The sequence below is a fragment of the Bubalus bubalis genome, chromosome 2 (assembly GCF_019923935.1).
Source record: "Bubalus bubalis isolate 160015118507 breed Murrah chromosome 2, NDDB_SH_1, whole genome shotgun sequence".
NCBI lineage: Eukaryota > Metazoa > Chordata > Mammalia > Artiodactyla > Bovidae > Bubalus > Bubalus bubalis.
The window spans coordinates 34,562,555-34,578,898 of NC_059158.1; the positions used below are offsets into that span (position 1 = coordinate 34,562,555).

At 58.4% G+C, this 16,344-nt stretch overlaps 1 protein-coding gene across 1 annotated transcript; it reads right to left on the bottom strand.

Annotated features, from left to right (window-relative positions):
- Window positions 1–310: 310 nt before the first annotated feature.
- VEGFA (vascular endothelial growth factor A) lies at window positions 311–15,993 on the bottom strand (the record flags this gene model as incomplete). Its single annotated transcript, XM_025263754.3, has 8 exons — window positions 311–2,279; window positions 4,449–4,580; window positions 5,692–5,763; window positions 7,654–7,683; window positions 8,030–8,106; window positions 8,920–9,116; window positions 12,290–12,338; window positions 15,313–15,993. Coding segments are annotated over 8 exons (1,260 nt in total), but the record flags the coding sequence as incomplete, so codon positions are not given.
- Window positions 15,994–16,344: the final 351 nt, after the last annotated feature.

Consider the following 16,344-nt stretch of genomic DNA (forward strand, 5'->3'; position numbering starts at 1 on the left):
ACCACCCGGATCACACAGCACCTGAAGGCAGCCCTACTCACTGCAGGGACCTTGGCTCCAACGGAGCTGTCTCTCTCTCCCCAGTTTCCGTAGATGGCAAAGCATAGATGAGCTCCCCTAGGACCGGCCCCGCCAGAATGGAAGGACTCTAGCCCCAGCACAATGAAGTGGGTCACCCCATAGCCTATACACCTGGAACCCCTTTCCCAGACCTCAGGCAAAAACCATGTTTCCCATGGGAGGAGGGAAGGGGGGTACAGGAGAAAGTCTGGAACAAAGATTCAATGGAGAAGGAGAAACCAGGAGGAGCTTTGAGATCAGAATTAAATTCTTTAATACAAAATGTTTTTTTCTTTAAGATATATCTGTATTCCTTCGTTGTTGTTTAAAAATAAATATGTACTACGGAATATCTCGAAAAACTGCACTAGAGACAAAGATGTGATGTTAATATCTTTTTCCCCACAATTATTATGGATAAACAGTAGCACCAATAAATAAATGATAACAAATATTAAAATTAAAAAAGGAGAGAGATTTAGTATGTAGAATTCTCTATTTTTTCTTGTTTTGTTTTTACATATAAAAAACAGAATAGCAATGTCTATTTTATCAGAATCACATATATACATAAACATATATATATATATATATATATATACAAACACAAGTTGCCAAATATATATATAGTATGTAGATGTATATTGAAACCTTATTTCAAAGGAATGTGTGGTGGGGAGCCAGGGGATGGGGGAGGGCAGAGTTGAGTGTTAGCAAAATTAAATATCTGTTCAGGACAAGCTAGTGACTGTCACCGATCAGAGAGAGAGATTGGAAACAGGAGTTTTCTACACAAAGACCAGTACAAACAAGAGAGAGCGAGAGAGCAAGAAATACATCTCATAAATAGTTGAAATTAAATATTAACCAAGAATACTGAAAAAAACCCTACTCTTTAATTAAATTAACTGTTTTAATTTCTAATTAAAAAGGGATATTAAATAAGTACCGTATATAAAACACTTCTCTTTTCTCTGCCTCCAGGGTGGGCACGGGGATCCTGCCCTGTCTCTCTGCGCCGCGGGAAGGGTTGGGTCGGGTGGGGTCGGGTGGGGTGGGGGACGGAGGTGGGTTAACCACTCACACACACACAGCCAGGTCTCCTGGAGGGGACAGAACTAGTGGTTTCAATGGTCTGAGGACATCGGGCCCTCCTGGGCTGCACCCGGGGAGCGAAGCTGGGAGAGGGCCAAGGCAGAGGCCCTTCCCTCGGAGGACCAGCTGTCACCGGGGTGGCCCTTCCTCCACCAACGTCTCTTCTCTTCGCTGAGACATGTCGGTGGCCTCCTGGGCATCTTGGAAGCGGGTGAGAGGAGGTGAAGGCTGCCCAGGCTCCTGAGTCTTCCAGGCAGTGCCCCTGGGCGGGGGGCAAGATGCGCACGGAGGGGGTCTCCAAAGCACAGTAGTGTCCCGAGTCTCCCCCAAACTCCTGGTCAGAGCCAGCATCCTTGTCCCCTGTACCTGTCAGCTGTCTTTCTGTCCATTTGACTCGGGAAAGAGGCTCGGGGCCAGGGCTGGGTTTGTCGGGCTTCCCAAAAGCAGGCCAAATTTGCCCCCATGCCCTGGCCTTGCGCATTCCCAGACAGGGGAGGGGACCCTGGCTGCCGTAAGAGGGATAAAAAGACGATGCCAGACTCTCTCCTTCCGTCCTCCTCCTTGTCGGGATCTGGGCGGGGACATTCTCCTCCCAACTCAAGTCCACAGCAGTCAAATACATCCAGTGAAGACACCAATAACATTAGCAATGTTAATTTTTAAAAAAGAATATATATATTTTATATATATATAAAATATATATATTTATTTTTATATATATAATATATATATATATATATATAAATGTATGTATGTGGGTGGGTGTGTCTACAGGAATCCCAGAAATAAAACTCTCTAATCTTCCGGGCTCGGTGATTTAGCAGCAAGAGAAATAAAATGGCAATCCAATTCCAAGAGGAACCGTGCTGGGTCACCCGCCCATGAATGCTTCTGCCGGAGCCTCACGCTCCGGACCCAAAGTGCTCTGCGCACAGCCTCCTCTTCCTTCATGTCAGGTTTCTGGATTCAGGATTGTTCTGTCGATGGTGGTGGTGGTGGTGGTGTGGTGGTAGCGGCGGCTATGGGTCGTTCTGTGTCAGTCTTTCCTGGTGAGACGTCTGGTTCCCGAAACCCTGAGGGAGGCTCCTTCCTCCAGCCCGGCTCACCGCCTCGGCTTGTCACATCTGCGGGGACAGGGGAGACAAAGGCTGGGGGTCAGGGCCAGGAGAGGGGCTCTGGTGGGGAGGCTGCAGCCACCCCCCTTCTGCAGCCCGAGGCGGCGGTGGAGAAGAAGAGAAAGCACAGTCCTAGCCTCCAGGAGGCCCTGGCCAAGGGCCCCCTCCACCACCGCCTGAGCAGGAGCTAAGCCCGGGGCTCCCAGGCTGCCCTCTGGACTCTACAGCCCAGCTGCGACAAGACAAAGACAGGATGACATCTCATCACAAGCAACAAATGAACACATCCCCGAGAACAGTCCCTGCTTGACATTTAAGAGCTGACGGGTGAGCAAAGTTGGACCGAGTTAATCAGCAAAGCGTCCCTGCCGGAGATGTTTCAGGGCGGTCCCTATAGGGCTGGTCTGGGGGAGCGCGTGGGGGAGAGTGAAGGATGGGCCTATGCAGGGGCCAAGCAGGCCAGTGGGCTGGGGAAGGGAGGCTCCTGAGGGACGGGGACCCGGCAGGGCTTGGGAACCTAGGGAAGGTGAGGGACACACCTCCCCTCTCTGTCTGTGCCTCTGTGTCAGGCCCCGGGCACCAGACTGCCTTTCCTTTTTAATGGGCTATTTAACTTAGGGTGGGGGAAGCGAAGGGGACTCCTGGAACTCTCCCATCATGCGTCAGGCCTGCCTGGGGCAGCTCACCTTTTACCCTCCCCATGTGAGAAAGGACCAGAGCAGACCTTCCCTTCTGAGAACCTAGAAATGGGGATCTAAGCTTCCAATCTGAGGATGGACATTCCCCCATACAGCCAGATCAGAGGAGGGGTTCGGGTAACTTCACTTGGCCCCCAGGTCACTGTAGACATCCCCCAGTCCATCTCTCCAGAATCATCACCATAGTAACCCTAAGATGGCGAGTCCCTTGTCTTCTCTGAGGCCCCTGGGAGATGCAGAGACCCCCTCATCTAGCCCCGGGGTGAGCCAGAGCCCCCACCCCTCCAGCAGAGTGTGCATTTTGGTCTTCACATACTGCCAAGACAGACAGAACCCACAGCAATGCCCCGCAGCCTGGTCCCAGCCTCCCCTGACACTCACAAGCCACAGGAACATGGGGGATGGGGGAGACAGCCACATTCGAAGGACCTTGTTAATTAATGAGGCATCTGGACTAGCTAGGGGGGGTGGTCAGGGTTGGGGGGTGGCCCTGGCCCTGCCTGGGAATCCCCATAAAAGCCTCTCATCCCAGGGTGAAGCTTACGCTGGCCCAGAGGGCTCCCTGCCTTTGAGCACAGGCCAGACGGTCGAAACGCCATCAAAGGCATCAAAAGACTGCCAGCCACCAGTCATGGGCTCCTGTTCCTGTCCTCACCCCTGAAATCGCTCATGTACTCACTCACCCGCCTGACACTTCCCTGGCCCCCGGTGTGCACAAGGGACAGAGGTACAGACACCCGGGGGGTCACACAGATGAATAAAACCCAGGCGTGAGGGACTCACAATCTAGTGTCAGGAGAATGGGTGTGGTTCCTTCCAGCCACCCATCCTGAGGAAATAACAGGTGGGCTGTTCTGGGTTGCTGCCATGATGACCAGAGTATTGCGGTATCAGTTGTGCCCTGACGGTAATCTCCTCTCTGCCCTAAACCAACAGCCAGGGCCCATGCGTTCCAGGCCCCCAGTCTGAGGATGCACTCAACCCCTGTCCCCATGGAGAGACACTGAGGGGATGAGAAACCCAGCGGTGCAGACCTCAGAGGCGGTGCCAAAGCCCCCCAGCTGTCTGCACTTTGTAGAGGCAGCATGTCCCCCATGCCCGGACGGGCCCTCCCTATTAGTAGCAAAGGCAGTCATCATAACATCAGGACCAACCGCCACCAGGAGCAGGACCACAGGACACAACACTCAGCTTGCGTCCACACCACCACAGGAAGCCACGCAGGCCTGCCCACTCAGGCAACCAGGGCAAGCTCTGAACGGGCCCCGCCAGGCTGGCCAGCGCCTGCCGCCCAGCACAGGGGCCCCCCACGAGCAGAGAAGGCGGCAGTTCACCAGGCAGGCAGCTAGAAGCAGAGCAAGCAGCTGGCAACTCTCAAGTGCGCGCTCGCTCACTCTCTCTCTCTCTCTTTCTCTCTCTCTCTCTCTCCCCATCTCTGAGCAAAGCCCCTCTCTGACTTACTCGCCCTCTGGGAACCAACCTGCAAGTACGTTCGTTTAACTCAAGCTGCCTCGCCTTGCAACGCGAGTCTGTGTTTTTGCAGGAACATTTACACGTCTGCGGATCTTGTACAAACAAATGCTTTCTCCGCTCTGAGCAAGGCCCACAGGGACTGCAAAAGGCAAAAGGAAAGACATCTAAGCTAGAGCGTCAGCAGAGAGAGAGAAAAAATCCGTGCAACACCCCCACCACGCCCGCAGCTGCGCCCCACCCGGCTCGCAGGCCCCCGCGCCCGTCCACGCCCTGGAAGGCTCCGATGCCACAGCGGAAGACAAGAGAGAGCGGCGGAAAAAGAGGCAGCAATAACTAGAAGCCGGCCCGCAGGAAGCGGCGACGTGGCCGGGCAGAGTGCGAGGAGCGGGCTGGGCTATCCCACGGGCACAAGTGCAAGTCTCAGGCCACGGGGCCCAACGGCTACCACCCCTGAGAAAGCACACCTTGACTCTCCGACCTGCTGGGGATGCCCATCGGGGCCAACTTCTCCCTGTGTGAGGGCTCACGCCCCGGCCCCCCCACCAAAGGGCTGAGGCAGGGAGTGATGGCAGGCTAGGCCCAGAGGCAGGGTCCACGGGCCAGGCCACTGGTGGCCAGAGGCCCCCACCACCTCAAACCCAGAGGAAGAGGCCACCCTGGGGGAAGGCTTCTGGGAGTGCCATGGGTTGGGCTGGAATACGGGGCTCCCCTCTGGAGGCCCCAAGTCCACAAGGAGGGCCACAGGGGTGTTTGACCCCACGTCCTTCAGCCAACAACAAGCTGCCTCCTGTCATCTGCGCCCCTTCCTCACACCACATCTGCCCTCCCTACCCCGCCCCCCAGCTTCCAGAGAAGTGCGGAAGCCTAGAGCGGTGGAAACCAGTTGGGTGAGCAGGCGTCCGTGCCTGGCACCCGTGACAACATGGGCCCGCCACCAGTGCCCAGTGGGTGAGGGAAAAGGTGGTGCCCCAGCCAAGCCAGAGACCCCCTCCCTGAATCCTGCAGGCCCACTCTGCCCACCCTCCCGCCTCCAACCCTGGACGGTAATGCCACCACCATGTCTACCCCCTCGGTGCCAATTAGTGGAGTGAGAGTGAGAGAGAGACACTGGGAGGAGGGAGGCTGGGAGCCAGAGAAGGGGACAGGGGAGGGGGGAGGAGGGTGGAGCTCTGGGGTCCTGCAGGTGGGAGTTTGACTGGGGGCCGGGGAGGCTCCGGTGGGGGGAATGAGACGGCAGCGGCACCACGTACGCGCTCCAGGATTTATACCGGGATTTCTTGCGCTTTCTTTTTTGCCCTTTGCCCTTTCCTCGAACTGATTTTCTGGAAAATAAAAAAACAGAGACAGACAGAGAGAAAGCGAGGGGGAAGGGGAGAGGAAAGGAAGCAGTGAGGGGCGCAGGACGCAGGACACGCACCGGGGCACACGGGAGAGCTTGCACACAGGCACACAGGCAGGATGGGGACAGGGTGATGGGCACTTTGAAGGCACTTTAGCCACCCTTGGGGTGCAGGGGCGGGGCGGGGGGGCGGTGGATTCACCCACTTTAGCCACACCTGAGCAAGGCTGTGAGTGGGAACCAGAGGCTGGGCGGAGGACACTGGACCTACAGGCCTCCACACTCGTGGTGTCTCCTGGTCCCAGGCTGGGGTGGCGGACAAAGCTTAGAGAGCCAGCTCTGTGCCCAGCAGCCCTGTATAGGTCTGACCCTGAAGGTCAGGGGCTCTGGAAGGCAGGTCAGGATTTGGGGAGGAAATCAGAGACCTGACTGGATGAGGGGCAAGGGAGGGCGTGTGCAGGCGTGAGTTCCAGGAACCTTCTGCCTTCACATCCAAGTACAACAGCGAGGGGTCCCTCCAAGGGGCCCTGCCTCTGTAAACCCCGGTTGTGGGGGAGCAGCTATCTTGGAGCTGGCACAAAACCAAGGGCGGCACATGAAAGGCGCCAGCTAGCCCAGCCATAACCTGGGCCGAGAGGCGGGGCTGGGTGCCCTGGGAGCCCCGGGCAGGCGGCAGGGTGGGGTGGGAGGTAGAGAGGTGTGGGGAGGAGGGGCCTGGGCGGCACTTGGCAGCAGGTCCTCTCCCCAGCCTGTCAAAGCCTGCTACACCATCTCACCAGACTCTCTTCCGGGCCCAGGCGAGCCCCCCACTATCCCTGTGGGCAAGGCAGGGATTTGGGGAACGGGCAGGCGGGGGGTGTGGGGGGGCAGGCTGAAGCCTATCCCCCTCAAGGGAACCAGCACTCTCTACACCTGCCCACAACCCCCCACACACCCCCACCAAGAATACCCCTCAGGAGGACAGCCACAGGGGAGAGTGAGGGGGGAAGGGGTGGAGGAGAGGGAGAAAATACTGGAAGAGGAGGGTCTGCACTCACTCGCACGTTCTCTCTGCGCAACTGCTCTCCCCACTCACTGCTCTATAGCCACAGCAATACTGGGAGCTGGGGACTTAGGGAAGAGGCAAGGGGTCGAGGCCACTGGGGCTTCAGTGTCACCAGAGCGTTGGGGGGCAGACGGGACGGCGGGTGGGAGGAGGGTGGAGGTACTCTCTCTCAGTCTCTTCCCCTGCAGGCTCTCTCCCGTGCCAGCTGCTCACCGTATCCTGAAGGCTCATGGCCCCCAGACCTCTTCCCACCTGCTCTATCCTGACCTGACCCTCCACACTGAGCAACGGGAAGCCTCAGAAGATGGCCAACATTCACCTCTTTCTCCCTGGCCAGGGGAGCTGAGCGGCTCTGGCCTGTCTCACTCCCACAGGAGGGCACGCATCAAGAAAACACCCCGGCTGGCCCCCCGGTCCAACTGCACCACCACCGCAGCCGCTGAAAGAGGCCACTTCCTCTAACGCACAAAAGCTGGCCTCCCTGCCACCCACTCCCTCTCCCTGCCATGGGTGACGGGAGGCTAGAGCAGGCCCAGGAGCCAGCGTCCACGCTGGCCCCACACGCAAATCCCGCCAGGAATGGCCCGGAGACGCATCGTCTCTTCCAAAGGAAGCTCCAGGCACCAGGCCGCATTTTGCCAGTCATTCTAGAGCTGTCATCCTGGGGCTTGCTGCATCCCGCTGCTGCTACCACGAGGCCCGGTGAAACCACCTCTCAGACCCAACTGACCCCCCGTCAGACCCCCACCCCGAGAGAGGAAGCCAAGAGCCCCAAACCAAGACAATTAGTCACGGAGAGGGAGAAGGGCGAAAATCGTGGCCACTTACTTTTCTTGCCTTGCTTTATCTTTCTTTGGTCTGCAGTGGATAGAGAAAGAGAAAAGAACAAAACAGAGAGGCGTTTAGATGGTGATAGTAACAATAAGAGTATTTATGATACATCAGTACAGTTTTAATCTCTTGACATATAACAACTCACTTAATCCTTGTAACAATGCTAGGCAGTACATAATACTATTATTGTGCCCATTTCACAGATGTGGAAACTGAGGCACATTAAAATAAAACCTAAATGCCCACAGTTATACAGCTGGAGGGTGAAAATGGGCTAACATGCTTAACTCTGGAACACGCTTAACTCTGGTCCAGAGCAAGCCCCCTGAAGCTGTTCACTGAATGAATGACTCCAAGACTCCATCCTCACCTGCATTCACATTTGTTATGCTGTAGGAAGCTCATCTCTCCTATGTGCTGGCTTTGGTGAGGTTTGATCCGCATAATCTGAAGGGAAAAGAAGCAGATCACAGAGGTTAGTGACCCAGCCAGCCATACCCAGGTGGGAAACCTCATGGCTCCTGCCACTTAGCACCCAGGGGTTCTACAGAGCAGAAAAGGGTGGTAGAAGTGTGGGGGGGACCAAGGGCTCTATCAGAAAGAGCCTCAGGCCCACCCCAACTCCTCCTACCCTGCTGACCTCAAGGAGCCCCTGCTTCTCTTGAGGGCAGACATGTCTGCAGGGTTGGCCAGGCTGGGAATTCAGGTCCTGGGTTCTTGTCTCTCCCCCTCCCTCCCCTCCTGTTATCCCCTCCAGGCCTCACCCTACCCCCAGGAGCCACCCAAGAGCCACCCACTCCTCCCTGGGGTCTCAGAGTTCCCTCCAGCCCCATCCAGGCTGAGACACGCCCCATCACCAGGCAGCAGAAAAGGACTGGCTTTTTAAACTCCCCACAGACCAGACGCATCCAGCTTCCCAAACAGAGCCCCCAGGGAGGTAGGGCTGTCTTCCTCCAAGAGAGGAAGGGAGGGGGTCCTGTCACAGGTGTCAGCCCTCTCCTGAGCCCAGGGGGCAGAGGTCAAGAAGGAGGAGGAAGTGATCAGGGGTTGTTGGAAACCTGGGCTCAGAAACGCAAGCATCTTTTTCTCCAAAGAGGGTCAGACGCCTGCATCTCCCCTTGACTGACTCCGCGGCAGGAGCTGGGCAAGGCAAGCCTAGCTCCTCCCTTTAAGAGCTGCCAGGAAAGGGCTGGGGAACACCTGTGGCCAAAGCCTGAGGGCCCACCCCCGCCCCCACCCCAGCTCCCTGCCGATGCCCACCTGCATGGTGATGTTGAACTCCTCAGTGGGCACACACTCCAGACTTTCATCGTTACAGCAGCCCCCGCACCGCATCAGGGGCACACAGGACGGCTTGAAAATGAACTCGATCTCATCTGGGTACTCCTGGAAGATGTCCACCAGGGTCTCGATGGGACGGCAGAAGCTGCGCTGGTAGACATCCATGAACTTCACCACTGTGTGGGAAGGGGGTGACACGTGAGCCCAGCAGGTCACAGAAGAGATGGCTGGCCCCTCTCTCCACCCAGCTCTGCAAGGCCTCTCCTTTCTGTGAGAGGTAACCACCATGGGAAAGGCCTTCCAAACATCTAACTTAAGTGTCTCGGGCTGTGGTTGAAGTCCTTCCCTAGCTTTCCACCGCCAACATTGATGAAGACCTGTGTTTATTCTAAAGATTACATGGTGTTGTCAGATCCCAAGGGAGTCACCCTGCCATATCTGGTCCCCTTGCCTCACCATGACAGCCAAGCCGATTCCTAGGTCAACTGTGAGGCCAGAGGGCAGTCTGAGTATGTGTATATCTGCTGGGAGTCTCTAAGCTTCCCGTGAAAGAAGGACAGCCAGATTGGCAAACCTGCTTGCTCTCCATTTCCCTCCCACCTCCCCGCAGCAGCCACCGCACCATTAGCCGACAGCCACTTAAAGAGCGCTTCTTGTGTGCTCTGGTGCTGTGTACAGGAGTCCGTGATGTTATCCCAGACCATTCTGCCCCCACGGTACTACAAGGTTCTGGTAGGACCCACCCTCCCCCTGGCTTTACAAATGGGGAATTAGAGGCTTAGAGAGGCTGAGTAACTGGCTCCAAGGCCACACTGCCATTAAGTCACACAGTTAAAGTTGGCTCTGAACATCAAAGCCTCCCCAAGCCAATGTCCTGTGAAACAGAAGGGCAGCCTTGGGGGGCACTTTGCCACCTGCCAGACCCCCTCCCCAGATACGGGCTGAGGAGGCAGTGGGCATCGGCCCAGGGGCTGGGTCGCCTGGAATCAGCAGGTGGCTGTGGGCGGGCACACTGCGCTGGCCCTGCCAGCCACCGATAACCCCACCCAGGAGGGCAAACTGCTTGCATCATGGAAAAAACGGTGCTGCCACTGCAGCCACAGAGAGCTTCTAGAAGCTCATCTGGAGGGAGACCAGGGTAAAGACAACTTCCCAGGCGGGCTGTGGAGCCTGGGGTGCACCAGAGCATGAAGGGGTGATTCTGGGCCACAGGAGCGGAGCCCTTGAGAACACATGAAGTCAGGACTCCGAATGGCTGCCTCAAATTGCGGCCTGGCCTGCTGCTCCCTGTCACCCCTCCATCACCACCACGGAGCAATCCTGTCCCTGAAATGAATTTCCCCTATACAGAAGGGAAGAAGCAGCACCCAGCTAGCGAGGAAGCCTGGGCCCTGGCCAGGACTCGGTGTGACCTTGGGCTAGTTCCTCCCTCTCTGGGCATGAGGCTCTGCACATCTGTGTAAGTGGGCTGGGTGGATCGCTATAGACACGGAAACAAGAGGCTGAAGTAGAGGGTTTTGCCTTCCAACTCCAGCCCCAAGAACATGCGCCCTTTTCTCAGCCCAGGAGATACAAGGTTGGAACCCCACCACGGCATCTGAAGTGCATACTCCCAGCTGCCTCCCAGTCAGAGGCCATAGCTAAGTCTCCCCTCACTCCTCTCGCCAGAGGGGTGAAGGAACATGAGCCTGGGGGTGCTGGGGGTATACAGTGGATTAAGGATAATGCGAGGAGCTGAGGGGAAGAAGAGGAGGCTACAAGTGTGAAAACAGGAAAGAGAATAAAAGAGGCTCCTAGACTCGTCTGAGGTTTCTGCTTTCCTCATCCAATGGGCACAGAACTCTCCACTGCTAAAAGGGTTAGGATCAAGCATCATCAGAAAGAGTATAAACCAGAGCAGGGACCTGAAGAAGTCCTTTTCTAAGCCAAGTCTATATTGAAGAAGATGACTAATCAAGAATTCTTGACCTGACACTTCACCCCGGTTGGGAACAGAGGTGGCCAAGACTTTGGGGCCACAAGAACAGGACAGCAGAATGGTCTGGCCTGGGTCACGAGTTGGTAGCTGAGGATAAAAAGATCCAAGCTGGGAATTTCTTGGAAAAGCTCCCTGGGATCCCTGAGGCCCCCCAGGAGGTGGAGGGGAAAACCTCATCGCACCCATCACACCCCAGCCACTGTCTCCAAGGAAAGCTGTCCTGCTTTTTTCTCAGGCGAGGGCACACATACACTCCAACTTCAGGCTCGTGGCTTTCCTTATGTCTTGAAGACAACCTTTTTTCCCCAGTAGACAAAGACCATTTGTCTCGCCTCTCCCAGACCACAGAGAGAGACCACTGGAAGCTGGGGGGCTGGGTGCACCCTGGGCAGGGGCACTGCCAGTGGCACAGCAAGGAAGCCAGGCCCTGGGTCCAGGAAAGGACCCCCTCCCCGCCAGGTGAGGAAGGAGGCAAAACCAGCCAGGCATCACCAGCGGCCTGGGGACTGCAAACACTGGCCCTGGCCACCACCTGGGCCACCTGATTCGGGTCTGGGAAACTCGCCTGGAGGAAGACCCCAGGGCCTTTCCTTCTCAGAGGTGGAGCACAGGAGTAGAGGCTACATTCAGTACTGGGGAGAGCCAGGGCGTCCCTGGAGAAATGGGAGGATCCGTACTCCAAACCACAGTGAACAAAAGGCAGGCAGACTCGGGCTGGGCAGAGGGGCGGGGCTCCGGGGAGCTACAGCCAGCCCTCTGCTGGACCGAGAGGGAAGTTCACAAGCACCCAAACCTGCTCCTCAGGAGGGCATGGGGAAGCTGTCGGCTTTCTCTCTCTACCCCTAGAGGAATGCACACCAGCGGGGAGGGGGTTCCATGAGGCTGCACCCTCTGCATCTCCAGCTCATGCACAGCCAGCAATCGAGACAGCAAGGGCCACAGCCCCCACCACACAGACCCCACAGGTGGGACCTGGCTGGGTTGGAAGGGACATGGACTATTCATCCTCCCCGGGGAGCAGAGGGGAACAAGGGACACTGCCCTTGACATCTGGGATCCTTGGATACTATTTATCTTCCTGGCTGTACTCATGACTCCCTCTCCAAATAAAATTTTACTGGAAAAAGCAGAAGAAAAAGACCATGAGTTCTATTTCTAGCAGCGGTCCGAGTAGGTCAGAGTCCCCCGGAACTGAAGGGTTAACCTCTCGGCACTCACCCTTTTCCTTTCTAGATCCTTTCTAGATCACCAGCCCCAGTCTCCTATGCCCCCACAATCCCCCCCAACAGACCTTCCCACTCATCTGCTGGGGGATCAGGGAACCCCATCCACATGCAGGAGGGGTGGGGGCCGGGGTGGGGGGCCACTTACCTTCGTGGGGTTTCTGCCCTCCTTCTGCCATGGGTGCAGCCTGGGACCACTGAGGACAAAACAAAGAGCGAAGAATGGGCAGGGGCAGGGGCAAGGGTGTGCAGGCCCAGCCAACCCGCCCCTGTTCCCTCCTGGAACCCCTCCCAGCCTGCAGCCTCTGGCTTCTCCCGGGCTTCCGAACCGAGCAGGGCACCTCCAGGGGCTCCCTACAGCACAAAGCACCCCCTCTCCGAGCTGCTCCAATTCTGAAGTCAGGGAAGATAATGAATGACCAGATATTGGGGGTGAGGGGGGCTCAGAACACAGGAAGAAAACACCAGAAAGCAATGCTGTTCAGGTCCCCGCCCCTCCCTGACATTTCCCTTCCCCAGCTCTCACCGGCCCCTTGCTGAGCTAGGACAAGTGAAGTCTCTCAACCCCCCTGACTCCCGGGTCCAAAGCCATGGGCAAGTCTTAAGGTCAAACAGGAGGACAAACGTGGACTGGGGCAGGAAGGAAGGACTGGGGGTGAGAAAAGCAACATGGTGACCTTCCCCTGCTGACATGACAAATACCAGGGTGAGCTGGTGCTGGGGCGGGGGGTGGTGCAGAGGACCACAGGGCGCCAAGCACCCTCCCCCACCCAAACGCTTCTGTTCTCAGGAATACCTAGTAAAGCCACAGGTTGCCTAAAGAGTAAAACCTGGGAGGAAACCCCGGGGGAGGGGAGGGCCCTGTTTTTCCCTATGAACCAGTCTCCCCAGAACCTGAATCTATCTCCAAAGCCCCGAGGCTCGCACTGTCATCTCATTTTCTGGCTTCTTCTCCCTCCCAGACTGAGGGGGTCCCGGAGTCCCTCTCACCTGCTGGGCACCTTCCTCAAAGGCAACCAGGGAAGCCTTTAATGCCTTAGCACTGCCCAGCCCCTAGGGGGCCCCCTACACTCCCTAAGCCTGAGGCTTCTGGTTGCTCCCCACCCCCACTAGATCATTCCTCCCCTCCCCAGAAGCTGTGAAGGTCAACTAGCCCGACCATGCCGACCTGACAGCACCGGACAGGCGAAGGCTTCTCCCAGACCTTCCAGAGAGTCTCCAGTCGTGGCCACCTGCCCACCCCACCTGCCCTTCTTTGGGGCAGATCCAGAGCAGCAGAGCGGCACTCTAGCGCACAGAACTGCATACTCTGCAGACAGAGTCTGTCTGCCTCTCTCCCCACACCCTGCTGCAATACACCCCAGACCCCCAGCCTTGCCTCCAGGGCCAAGGTCAGATAACAGTTTCCAGGATCCCAGATGGACAGCTTGCCACTGCAGCTCCCTCAGGGACACCCATGCCCAGGGGTCTCTGCCTGAGCCCCTTACCCATCTCCATGGCACCCCTGTTACCCTCTGCTAACATTCCTCCTATGCCCTCCACTCCTCCTGGGCCCCAGAGAGCAAAGGGGTCAGAAATTTCATACCCCCTCCAAGGCTGGGGGCACTGGGAGGGGCAGTTCTGGGCGGGGAGGGGCCAGGTGCCCTTCTCTGGGGGCCTCTGAAGGTCACACTGTGGCCAGGCAGCCTCTCCTCCCCTCCCCCCGCCCCCCCCTTGGAGGCCTGGAGCCAAGGCCTTTGTGCCAGGGTCTGAGGAACTCCTGGTGGCAGCAGGGACCCCAGCCCGTTTCCTTCCTTCTGCCTCTCTCCAAGGGCGCTCTGAGCAGAAAAGGACCCCTCAGGTGGTTTGGGAAAGCAAGCTGGGTGGGCAAGTTTAGAGTTCCCAAAAACCACCTGCTCCTACTCCAACGCCCATTTCACCAGAACAAAGTGTGTTTGCAAGGCTGGCAGGAGCTCCCTCCAAAGGTTCGGGGAGGGCTAGTCCCACACTGCCCATGTCACAGCAAATTTCAGATCATTTTCCCAAAAAGTGCGAAGTGGAATAAGGACACCCTTTAAACCCTCCCTGCGGTCGCCCCCAAAAAGCTAAAGCACAGCTCACTCGGAAGTATGGGGGAGGGGAGGGAAGCAGACTGTCACCGAGTCGGGACTTTAGGTAGAGTCTCGACAAAGCACCGGGATGGGCTCGGGTAGCCCGACTCCTGACAGTCATCTTTCTTTCCTCGGAGTCTGGGGCTGGAGAGAGGTTACGTGGGTCTTCTCAGCAGAGGGGAGTTAAAAATAAAGGGGTAGCGGGGGCTTCTATTCGAGCAGGCGAGGAAACTGGGAAGGGGCGTGAGGAAATGCCTCCTAGGAGGGGTTTAAGGACTGGGGACAGTGGGAAGGCACAGGGGTGGTTCTCCGGGTCCTCGGCATGGGGCTACCTCGAGAGGTCACCTTCCCGCGGAGGGCCGGCGGGGGGAGGGGCGCGGCTCGCCGCCCCGGGTTCCCCGCTCGGGCCGCCGCGGCTCCGGGAACACGCGGCCGGCCAGGCCCGGGCTGATGTAATCGGCTCCGCGCCGCGCGCGCCCGGCCGGGCGGGGGAGGGCGGGCACCGAGCGGGACGCGAGCTGGGACGGGCGGGGGTTGGTGCGGCGCAGGTGGCCCGGCGGAGAGGGGGGGTCCCAAGCAGCAATCCACCCCAAAACTTTTCCCCAACTCGCGGCGAGGGCCGCAGAGATCGAGCGGCAGTGACAGCAAGCCCCATCTCTCGCCTGCCCCCTACCCTCTCCACGCTCTCTGCCCTCCCCCGGTCCAAGGTCCGAGCACCCCCACCCCCGCCCGCCAGGGCTCCAGCTCCCGCCCCAGCTGCCCAGACTTCCAGTTCGTCGGGGACCAGCGGCCGGGAGCAAACTTCAGCCGCCGGCGGCAGCACAAGCCCAGCCCCCTCAGCCGCCTCCTCCGGCTCCCGCCCTCCGCTGGTCGGCCCAGATCGTACGTGCGGTGACTCTGGTGGGTGGGCAGGGCCCGCGTGGGCGGTGAGACTCTATCCCGGTGCCCTCCCACCTAGCGCGCGCCCCCTCCCCCTACACCTACGAAGATAGAGGGGAAGCCGCGAGCCCGGTGCCCAAGGACCCGCGTGGGGCACGGAGTCCCCCACGCGCGCGCTCGCACGCACGTCCCCAGCCCTTACCTTGGCATGGTGAAGGTAGAGCAGCAAGGCAAGGCTCCAATGTACCCAAGAGAGCAGAAAGTTCATGGTTTCGGAGGCCCGGCCGGGGCCGGCGCGGCTCGCGCTCCCTCTCCGGCTCGGGCTGCGGGGCGGCCCGCTCTCCTCGGCGCCCAGGCGGGCTCCTCTTCCTCCCGGAGCCGAGGCCCGGGCCAGGGCCTGGGACGCGTGCGCGGCTGGAGCGCTGTCTGTGCACACAGCCGCCTCACCCGTCCATGAGCCCGGCTTCCGAGAGCCGAGTCGCCACCGCGGCCCCTTCTCTTCCTTCTCTTCTTCCTCCTCCCCCTCCTCCGACTGCGGCTCCTCCCGGCCCGAGCGAGCACTTCTCCCGGTGCCGCTCGGCTCGGCTGCCCCGGCACGGACCACGGCTCCTCCGGAACGAGAACAGCCCAGAAGTTGGACGAAAAGTTTCAGGGCAACGTCGCGAGCCCCGACCCCCTCCACCCCGCCTCCGGGCGCGGGCTCCGGCTCCTGCCCGCGGCTCGCCGCCGCGTCCACCGTCGGCCGCCGGCCGGGGAGGAGGTGGGCGCTGGGGCAGGGGGCGGTGTCTGTCTGTCTGTCCGTCAGCGCTGCTGGTCCGACGCGGGATCCCGAGGGGGAGGGCTCACGCTGCGCTCTGGCGGTCACCCCCAAAAAACAGGTCACTCACTTTGCCCCTGTCCCTCTCGTGTCGCTCGTCAGCGCGCGCTCTCTGACCCGGTCTCTCTTCCTTCACTTCTCTTTGGAGCTCTTGCTACCCTCTTTCTTCTCTGCTCGTTTTCAGAATCCGAAGTGATTTTCGGGGGGAGCAAAAGAGCAATCTCCCCAAACGGTCGGCCCGATTTAGTGGGGAATGGGAAGCAAAAATAAATTAAAACGGGAAAGAATACGGTTTAAAAAAAAATGTTTCAGAAAAAAGGAGGAGGGTAAACCCTGGATAAATGAATATCAAATTCCAGTGCGGAGACCCCTGGCCGGTGACCCCGCCGGTCCGTCCGCCTCTTCGATGCGTCTCCC